This window comes from Sciurus vulgaris, assembly GCF_902686455.1.
Source record: "Sciurus vulgaris genome assembly, chromosome: 9".
Taxonomy (NCBI): Eukaryota; Metazoa; Chordata; class Mammalia; order Rodentia; family Sciuridae; genus Sciurus; species Sciurus vulgaris.
In genome coordinates this window covers 90555656-90565974 of record NC_136469.1, presented here as the reverse complement: position 1 = coordinate 90565974, position 10319 = coordinate 90555656, and the positions used below count along the sequence as shown (strand labels likewise).

At 35.4% G+C, this 10319-nt stretch overlaps 1 protein-coding gene across 1 annotated transcript; it reads right to left on the bottom strand.

Moving 5' to 3' along the window:
- Positions 1-3852: 3852 nt before the first annotated feature.
- On the bottom strand, positions 3853-6076 carry LOC306669152 (pre-mRNA-processing factor 39-like). Its single transcript, XM_079153047.1, has 2 exons — positions 5159-6076; positions 3853-5058 (listed from the first exon to the last, which is right to left on the bottom strand). The coding sequence occupies exons 1-2, from the start codon at positions 5969-5971 to the stop codon at positions 4225-4227; spliced, it is 1647 nt and encodes a 548-aa protein (XP_079009173.1). The 5' UTR covers positions 5972-6076; the 3' UTR covers positions 3853-4224.
- Between the last annotated feature and the right edge of the window lie 4243 nt (positions 6077-10319).

The following is a 10319-nucleotide window of genomic DNA, read 5'->3' as shown; positions in this document are numbered from 1 at the left end:
GATTAAGTTGTCCTCTCAGGAGGAGGACAATAGGCCCTTCCTGCCCTCTGTTTTTTGAGAGTTCCAGGGAATTTTCCAGAAGAGTTTGCCTAGGTCTTCCTTTGACTTTTGAAGGAGAGCAGGATGAATTCAGACTTTGAAGTTTCCCTGTGCATGGTAACTTCCAGAGTTCCCTGCAAGTCTAGGTCACTTTGAACTATGATAACCTGTTCTAACTGCAACCTGTTACCAACAGATTTTAGGGTTACATGTAATTGTCCTCATCTCCCTCAGTTTTGAAACCTGGTCTTTGTAAGGGTCATAGAAGGCCACCTCTCCCTCTCTACAGGGTAACTTGTATTTTTTTTTGCATTTTGGGCCTCTATTTCTCTTGCAAAAAATAGCTTGTTTGCTGAGAAATGTAACACACTATATTAATTTTAACAAGGCAGTTAAATTATTTTATAAAAATGAAAGCATGTAGGGGTCAGTCCAGTGGTCCCACTTTGTAGAATTATTACCTTAAACTCTTGTGACCATGTTAACATTTGTGTGTTCCCTACCAAGTCGAATCACAATTAACAGTGTAAAATAGATTATATTTGTTTGTTCATTCTTATGTTTTTGCACTCTAGTTTTTTCCCAAACGTTGGCTATTATGAACGATCTTACTTATTAATATTTATGTACTAGGTTTATTTGAATATGTTTTCATTTCTATTGGTTACATAGGTTAAAGTGAAATTTCTGGGTATTATGAAATTTTGTTTATACTTTGTAGACCTGGTAGACTCCAAACTCTAGCGACAACCAATTTCCATTCTAACCAGCATTTCATGAATATTTTAACATCTCACATCATTGCCAACACTTTATTATTTTTATTATAACTGTTATTGGTGATATAGTGAGATACTGCTATATGTTTCTGTTATGAATTTACTTTTAATAGTTGTAATGCTATTTTCTAGGTCTCCATTGACCATGTGCATATTTCTCTGGGACATATGTCTATTCAGAACTTTGAGTCATTTTTTGATTTGGTGATATTCTTATTATTGTATTGCTAATTTTCTTTATATTTTCTTGATGCATATCAATTATTAGATGCATGCTTTACCAATATTAGTCATTTAAAAATTTTTTTATTGATAATGTCCTTTCATGTAGAAAATTTTTGTTTTATGACATCCAATTTTCACATTCTAATTTATTCATTCATTTGTATCACACCTGAGAAACTATTACCATACTCATAAATATTTATAATTTTTTTCTATTCAGCTTATATATGTAAACTCTGAAATTTAAATTTCTGTAATATTTTAACTAATATTTTTACATGGTATATATTATGAGAGCCATTTTATTTTATTTTTAAATGTGGACGATCACCTTTCCCAGGCATATTTATTCCATAACACAACTGTTCTTTTTCTATTGCTTTTGTCAATCTTAGAAAAAAAAATCCAGGAATCCATTAACATTCAGGATTGTTAATCAGATATGATTTATTATTTTCATTCACCTTTTTGTAGTCTGGTTTTTAATTTGACTTATTTATCCTTTGATTGTCTTTTCCTTTGGTATAGTTCCTCTTTTTGCTGGTTGCTGGTTTTCACTTGTGTGTGTGTGTGTGTGTGTGTGTGTGTGTGTTTTCTCATTTCCTCCCCCTGGAATATTTTGCTGAGAATGTTCTGTAGTTCTGGCTGTCTAGTTGTGAATTCTTTTAACTTTGTTTTTCATGGAAGGTTTTCCTTTCATCTTCTAATGAAGATTAATTTTGCTGGATATAAAATTCTTGGTTGGCGTCCATTTTCTTTCAGAGCTTGCTATATGTTATTGGAGGACCTTCTATCTTTGAGAGTCTGGGTTGAGAAATCTGCTGAGATCTAAATTGGTTTCTCCATGTATGTAATCTAAAACTTTTCTCTTGTGGCTTTTAGAAGTCTATCCTTATTCTGTTATATTAGACATTTTCATTATAATGTGCCTTGGTTGAATTTTTAATTTGGTTTATTGATTCCTTCATCTTGAGGATTTCTGCTTGGTTTCTTTTCATAATCAGTAGCTCTTTATTGAAGTGATCTTTCACCTCCTGAAATTTATCTGTGATTTTACTTCTTACATCATTCTTTCTGTATGTATCAGTTTATGTATATTATGAATGACTTCTCTGACATTTCTTCTGTGTTGTCAATGGATTCTATTATTGGAGCATCTTGGTTTGTTTAGTGTGTTTTATTCCCTTGTTTTTTCATGTTGCTTGTGTGTCTTCACATTTGGCAGTGTGGATCTGAGGTACTATGGTTTTTACCTTATAGAATTACAATGTCCCTGAAAGTCTCTTATACCTCGCGTTTATGGGGGATATCAATATTTTTAGTACCCAGTGCAAACAATATACATGCTTAAACCAAATAGCTCCTATTAAGAGGTCAGGGTATTCTCTCCCAGGAGGTCTTGAGGGTTGAAAACCTTGACATGTTCACTTGTCATGGAGAGCTGTTCTGAATCAGGCAGATCAGGACCAGACACTGACAGCTGCGGGTTTAAACACAGCTGTGAGTTATGGACAGCGTTGGTGGCTAGGTTGGGGTAGGAGACTGCATGGCCCTGTTGAATGACCGACTGATGCCAGACTTGGCAGGAGCAGGTGGACGTTGGAGATGGAGTTGGGGATTGGGCTACTGCTGGCTACCAATGAGTGCCAAGCAGAGTGGGCTCTGGGAACCCGTTGGGTGCCAAACCAGCTTGCTGCAAGAACTGAGAGCAAGATGACCTCACAACAACTTCCTACCTTCCAATCCACGGTAGCCAAACTCATTTGTTCCCGAGTGCTCCAGGATTCATGAAGCTGGGGAAAGCCTGACTCCCCTCTGCCTCTGCAACAAGAAAGTGACTACTAGCACATTCAGCAGGAAGGCCTCAGGTATAACCAAGCCTGCATGCACCTGCATAATGGATCGTTAGACTTGGTCAGTGTCCCCAGATGGAGGTGGCTGCATCTCTAGATCCCTAAACTCATAAATAAAAAGACATAAATTGGCCAGTTGAATTAAAAAACAAGATCCAACTATATGCTTGTCCAAGAGACTCACATCACAGGCAAAGACATCCACAAACTCAAGGTAAAAGGATGGAAAAAACATATCACTCACATGGACCAAGCAAAGAAGCAGGGATTTTCAGTCTCATATCAAAAAGTGGACTTCAAGTCCAAGTTAGTCAGAAGGGACAAAGAAGGCCATTTCATACTGCTTAAGGGAATTATACATCAACCAGACATAACAATTCTAAATATTTATGCACCAAAAAATGGAGCATCTATATACATCAAACAAAATCTTCTCAATTTCAATAATCAGTTAGACCACAACACAATATTACTGGGTGACTAAATAGTACACTGTTGAATGGCAAATGGATAGTAGAAGAAATCAGGGATGAAATAAAAAAAAATTTAGAGGTTATTGAGAACAGTGATACAACATATCAAAATCTCTTAGACACTATGAAGGCAGTGCTAAGAGGAAAGTTCATTGCATTTTTTTTTTTTTTTTTTTTGGGATGTTCAGTTTTATTACAAAAATGAAGATGATCAGTTTGATCAAAATGAAAGCTTGCTCACAGTTTTACGTGAATAATCTAAATACAAAGTCTCCTGAAACAACATACTTTTGATATGATTTTCATTTTTAAAGGGATGCAAACATGACATTTTCTCATTTATAATCTATTCCAAGGCATACTTCAATAGTGTATCTTTTCTGCAGTTACATCCAAATTCACAAGTATAATTGAAACACTCAAGACAACCTTGTCAGCAACAGTTAAAAATCATTTTTTGTCTTACAGAGGAGGTAAATCCTTAATAACCAGCCCTTATGTGTTTTCAGAATCTTGTACTACACTGACATGATTTGAAGTCAGTTTTTTTTTTTCCTACACTTAAGGCTACAAAACTGTTGCAAATGCATTGCAAAAGAATTCTAGACCACTTAATGCAAAAAATAAAAAAAATATTTCTCCAATAAAAAGTAAATTTTATAAATGGTAGGAAATAGTATCTGTGGTAAGCTACTAATTGATATTTTCCCCTATTACTAAACAAATCATGTTACACAGAAACGGAAAACAAGTTATCAAATACAACAAACAAGCTTATGCTATGTTTACATCCCTCATTTAAAAAAAATAATTTCATACTTTTAACATATTCCATCTGAAATTTACATTTTCGCATCAGGTTGGAGGGGGAGGATAATACTGTCCATAATTCCAAGGAGTCTGGTAATTGTATTGATACCAAGCACTATAGTTATACGCAGCTTGATTTGCCTGTAAATCACCATCAATCATCTGAGTAGAAGATGAAGTTGTATCTTCTGTGCATACTTTCTTTTCTTCTGGTTCTTCTGATCCATTTTCTGCTTTCCTTTTCAAAGTATCCTGTTCTTTTAGGAGTGTTTGATGTTCATCATAAGCATTAAGAAGCTTATTAACATCTGAGCCAAAATCTTCAAGAAATTCCACTTTTCTTTGAGAAAATGTAATTCTCATTTTAATAGGTAATGAGCCATGTATAGCTTTGTCAAAACAATTTAGAATATTTTCTTCATTTTGTTTGAGGTCACCACTATATTCCATTTCAAGTAAATTGAAGTATAACTTCGTATTCTCTTTATCTCTTTCAATTGCTTCCAAAAGCACCTTTCTTGATTTTGGAAGATTTTTTTGTATTTTGAAGAGATGCCGGGCTAGTTTGATAGCATAAAATGATGATTCATTATTCGATTTGGCATTCTTAATAGCATCCTGTAGCAAATGTTCAGCTTCTTCCATGTTTCCATGCCGTCGTTCTAAACTTACTCTTCGTAATCGAACCATTGCCAATCCTAGAACACACTCTTCAAATGTTCTCAAGATATTTCTGGCTTCATTAATATTACCCTGCTGTTCCTCAAAAGCTGCCCAAAGCATATGCACCATGGGTTTCTTTGGAAGATGAATAGTACAAGCTCTGCTGAAGACATGCCTCACTTCTTCAATGCTATGGTTTTCCATGTACTTGGCATACTTTATTGAACCACTAGACTAGTTTCTGTAAGGAAGGACGAAGAGAGGCAACGAGGTTGGCATATGCAGCAGTCAAATCTGGTTGCAAGCAGACCATCTCCTTAATCCAAAACTCCTCATAGAGGGCACATGATATGACACATCTTTCAAAGAGAACCACAACCCGTTCATGAGTTCCATTTTCAATTTCAAATTCTAAGTATTCTTTCCAGTTTTTTAGTTGGGCCTTTTCCAATGGTTTCACATGAAAATAAGGTCTTTTAATACCTTCTTCAAATGTCCACCTTTTACTAACTTCATGCTCATTATAATTAAACATTTCCTGATGAATTTCAATGATTCTATGTCTCATGTTTTCTATTTCAGTAATTAGCTTTGCTGGATCAGTTATGTCTTCAATTCCTGATGGTAGATCATCACCAGGCGGACCATCATCACCACTATGTCCATTTACAGAAGCTAATTCCCTTCTCAGCTGAATAAACTGCTCACCAGTTAAAAGATCTCTAGGCAAGTTATTCTGTACATGTTCTTTAAATCTCTGAAAATGATGACTATACAGTTGTGTTGGAATACCAAGAATGCGATCATATATAGCTGTAACTTCTCTCAGGTTTCCTTGTTCATTTTCCCAGTTTATATACATTTCCCATAGTCTGTCAGATCGGAAATCTGTTCCTGCAGCTAGAACAGCATGCTCAAAAGTTCCTCTTATGGTACTGTTTGTCTCAGGATCACCTGGGTCCAATGTTTCTTTTAAGAAGTTTATATAATGAATCCAAAGGTCAACACTAAGAGGTATTGCCTGAAGCCCCCGGCGATACACCATTTGGGTGGAGGTTGGATAGAACATGGCAATGTTCTGATCCCCACGTGCAGAGTCTTGATCTTCAAAGCGCAGCAGTCCCTGCATTCTGACCGGGTTGTGTGGGCAGGCTTTGGGTTACAGACCATAGGGCACAGACCCATTAGAGCATCAATGACAGCGTCTCATCTGATTGCTTAATGTTGTCATGTCGCTTTTCAAGGTCTGCATACTTTTTCCAGTAACCATAGCAATACGGATAGTGTATGAAAAATTTGTCAAATGCTTTCCTGGCAGCCATCAAGTGATTCTCCTGTTCTACATACTGAAGCAAATATACCCAGCCTGTAAAATCCTGAGGATTATTTTCTAGGTTTTCCAAAATTTTTCATATTCTGGAGGGAAATTTGTTTCCGTTTCTGTCACTGTCACTGGAAGGTCCACAGCATTTGCCATTTCAATTTCACTTTCTTCTGTAGATGCGTTCACACTGGGAGAGCCATCAGGTGACTGTTCCATTTCCGTAACATTCATAATCTCAGTATTGAAATCAGCAGGATGCTCTACCGCTACCTCTGAACTGCTGCCTGTGCTGCCATTATTAGAATTTCTGTACTCATCCATGTGAGAATTTTGCATAGTTAAGTATTTTGTCTTCAGTTAATAATCTTAGGTTAGATGCCGCTCGATGCCATAAGCCGAAACCCGGGTCAACCCTGCCGAAGATGGCACTCCCACCGCCTTGGTCCTCACAGACGCCGCAGCAGCCACCACCAGCGCCACCGCCGCCTCCTCGAGAACGCCGTGCGCATGCGCTCAGTTCATTGCATTGAACTCAATCATTAGAGGAATAGAAAGACAATGAATAAATGAAGTAATATTACATCTAAATGCCCTAGAAAAGAAGAACAATTAACACTGAAAGCAGAAGACAGGAAATAATTAAACCCATATCTGAAATCAACGAATTTGAAACAAAAGAAGCAAGTCAAAAAAGTGACAAAACAAAAAGTTGATTCTCTGAAAAAAAAAATTGACAAACCCTTAGCCATGTTAATAAAGAGAAAGAGGGAAAATACTTGAAATATTAAAATTTATGATGAAAATGGAAGTATCACATCAGACACTACTGAAATACAGACAATAACAGAAACTATTTTGGAAATGTATACTTCAATAAAATAGAAAATCTCAAAGATATCAAAAAATTTCTAGAGACATATGACCTTCCCAAACTGAATTAGGAGGATATAAACAATTTAAACAGATGGATTTTCCAGCAATGAAACGATGACACCATCAAAACCCTACCAACCAAGAAAAGCCCAGTACCACACAGATTCTCAGCCATGTTCTACAAGACCTTCAAAGAACAATTAACACCAATACTACTCCAGTTTTTCCATGAAACAGATAAGGAATAAACCCTTCCAAACTCATTCTGAGGCTAGTATTACCCTGATACTAAAACTATACTATACTATACACATCAAAAAAGAAAACTCACACCAATATACCTGATGAACATAGATGCAAAAATTCTCAATAAAATTATAGCAAATAATATACAAAAACATATTAAAAAGATTGTGTGCCATGATCAAGTGGGGTTCATCCCAGGGATGCAAGGTTGATTCAATATATGGAAATAAATAAATGTAATTCATCACATCAATACACTTAAGGCCTTAGTATACACATTTTGTTAAAAACCATTAACTGGTTCTAATTTTTCAAATTAGAACATATACACTGGTTACTGGATTCAAAGATAGAAACTCACAATTAAGTGCCTGGAGAAAGAAGCTCACCTCACGGGCAAATGCAAACATAAATTGAAATGACCTGGAATTTTATCCCAATAAAATTGAGGCCAAAAGCAAGTAGCAATGTGTCTGTTTATTTAACACAATGAACACTTCAAGCCAAAATCAATCAGAAGAGGGAGAGGCCACTACATATTGATAAAGAGAATAATTCAACAGGAAGATTTATAAATGGCACACACACACACACACACACACATACAAAAACACACACTGAGAAATACACACATAAGAACATACTGATATGGTAGCACCCAATTTTATTAAGCACATACTGTGGACATAAAGGGAGAAATAGGCCCCAATATGACAGTAGTAGGTGGTTTCACAGTCCCACTTTCATCAATAGGTCAAGCACCCCAACAAAAATAAAATTAAAATATGACTTCATACTATAAACCAAATGGAATTTATAGACTGCTATACAGTATTCCATCCATAAGCTGTAGAATACAGCTTTGTACTAGGTAATAAAACTTGTCCCCAAACTGATTGAATTTGAGTCATAAAAAATCCTTTACTTGTCCAATAATTTGAAGTGTTTTTCTCATCTTATCAGACTTTAATTGAATGAAACTAAAAATCAACAGCAAGAGAAAATGAAGAAATGAGAAAATGCATGGATATTGCACAACAGTTTTGGACAAATTGTGGGTCATTAAGAAATCAGGGGGACATTTAAAAAATTCTCAAAGCAAATGGAAAAGGAAGTGCAATGTAACAATCTGTAAAAAATAGCAAAAGTTATTCTATTCTAGCTATGAAAGCCTATGTTGAAACATTAGTCCTGAAAAAACAAACCTAATTAGATGCTTTTTAAGATCTTAGAAATATAAGAACAAGCCAAACCCAATACCAGTATGTTGGCAGCTGCAAATGAATTTTGAATTTGTCTGAGCCATTTCTCAGCTGAGGTGTGCCTACTGGAGATCCTTCTGCGCTATCTCACTGACCTGAGATTGTTCTGTTGCCTTGGCAACATTCCACTCAAAGATAATTCTGTGATACTGCAGAATTTATTAGTTCAGACAACACTATATTCAAAGAAACTCCCTGGAGGTGGAATGAGATACCAGTGTTCCCAAGTGGCCTTGAGGTGCCAGTTGCCTAGAAGAGGAAGAATTACTTTGCAAGTGATAGGCTTCCAAACAATCCAGTTTCCACACAGCCTCTTCCTTCTTATTTACTTTGAAGAACCCTCCACACAATAAATTTCTTTGATGTGTTTCACTATAACGAAAGCATTCAAAGCCTTTTTCCCTTTGTTAGGATCAGACACATCAGGTCATTTCCACCCAGTTAAGCCCCTGTTTAAAAAACATTTCTAGTGTCCTTTGTTTTTGTATCATAATACTATATTTTCAGACTTTTATTTTCAGCCCTTCCTCACCTCTGTATGAGTTACATATTCCCTCATTGTGCAGGTTATGGTGAGACCAGTAGACCGAAATAAATGAAAAAATTGGAGCTGGAGTAAGGGAAAAAGAGACAAAAGGAAGAGAAAGAGAAACGTGAATAAAATTAGATGTAAAAAGTGGATATTATACTAAAAAACACTGAAAATCAGATGATTATTAGGGAATATTTTCAAATACTATATCCCAATCAACTGGAAATTATAGAATAAATGGACATGTTGAGACACATATGACCTACCATTCTAAGTCAAAGTCATACAGATCCTATGCAGTCAACAATAAGCAGTGAGACTGAAGTAGCTACAAAGTCTCCCCCTAAAAAAAAGTCCCCAGAAATGAAAAGATTTGTTGCTAATTTTTACAGATTTGAAAAAAGTCATTCCATATAATAGAAAGGAAAGAAATCCTTTCATACTCCTTCTGCAAATTCATTATTTCCCTGCTATCAAAAATTGATAATGATACAAAGAAAAAGAGAAAACTATCTACCAAAATCTTCCTTGAACTTAGATGTAAGATCCTCAGTAAAATGCTCCCAAATCCAATTCAATAATAACAGGGTAAAAGATCATATACCATGATCAAGTTGGCTTTATATCAAGGAATTGAAGAATGCTTCAACAAATACAAATCAATGAAAGTAATACAGCACTTGAATACCAAGGATAAAAGTCACAAGATCATCTTAATACCAACAACAAAAAATCCTGGTAATTTTATACCCCTCTTTGAAAACAATCTTTTAGAAAGTTGGCAAAGAGTGATCACACATCAGAATAATGAAAGCTATATATGTTAAACCCACAGCCAGCAAGGTGCTGAATCAGGAAAAACTGAAAATATTTTCTATAAATCAGCAACACACAAAGGCTGTCCTGTGTCACCAGGTTTATTCAGTGCAGTACTTGAATATTTAGCCATATCAATTAGCGTAGGGGGGAAAGGAGAGGGTATAAAAATGGGAAAGGTGTAACTTCAATTTTTTCTCTTTGTGCATATGTTTATATACTTAGAACACATTTATGACTTCAAAAGAATTTTACAAATAATGAACTTAGCAGAGAAGCTTGATAAAAATGAACTTACAAAAATAGTAGATTTCTAGACATAACAATATTCAACTCACTGAGAAAAATCTCAAAGCAGTCATATTCACAAAAGCTTCAAAATAAAACTAAATCTAGGAATTATCCTAACTAAAAAGTTCAAAGT

Bases quoted from the DNA above. Each gene is read 5' to 3' on its own strand.
- LOC306669152 (XM_079153047.1), bottom strand. From the start codon at position 5,971: ATGCAGGGACTGCTGCGCTTTGAAGATCAAGACTCTGCACGTGGGGAT. The intron at 5,059-5,158 runs GAGATGGTCTGC...GGTTCAATAAAG, and splicing joins ATGAGGAGTTTTGGATTAAG to TATGCCAAGTACATGGAAAA.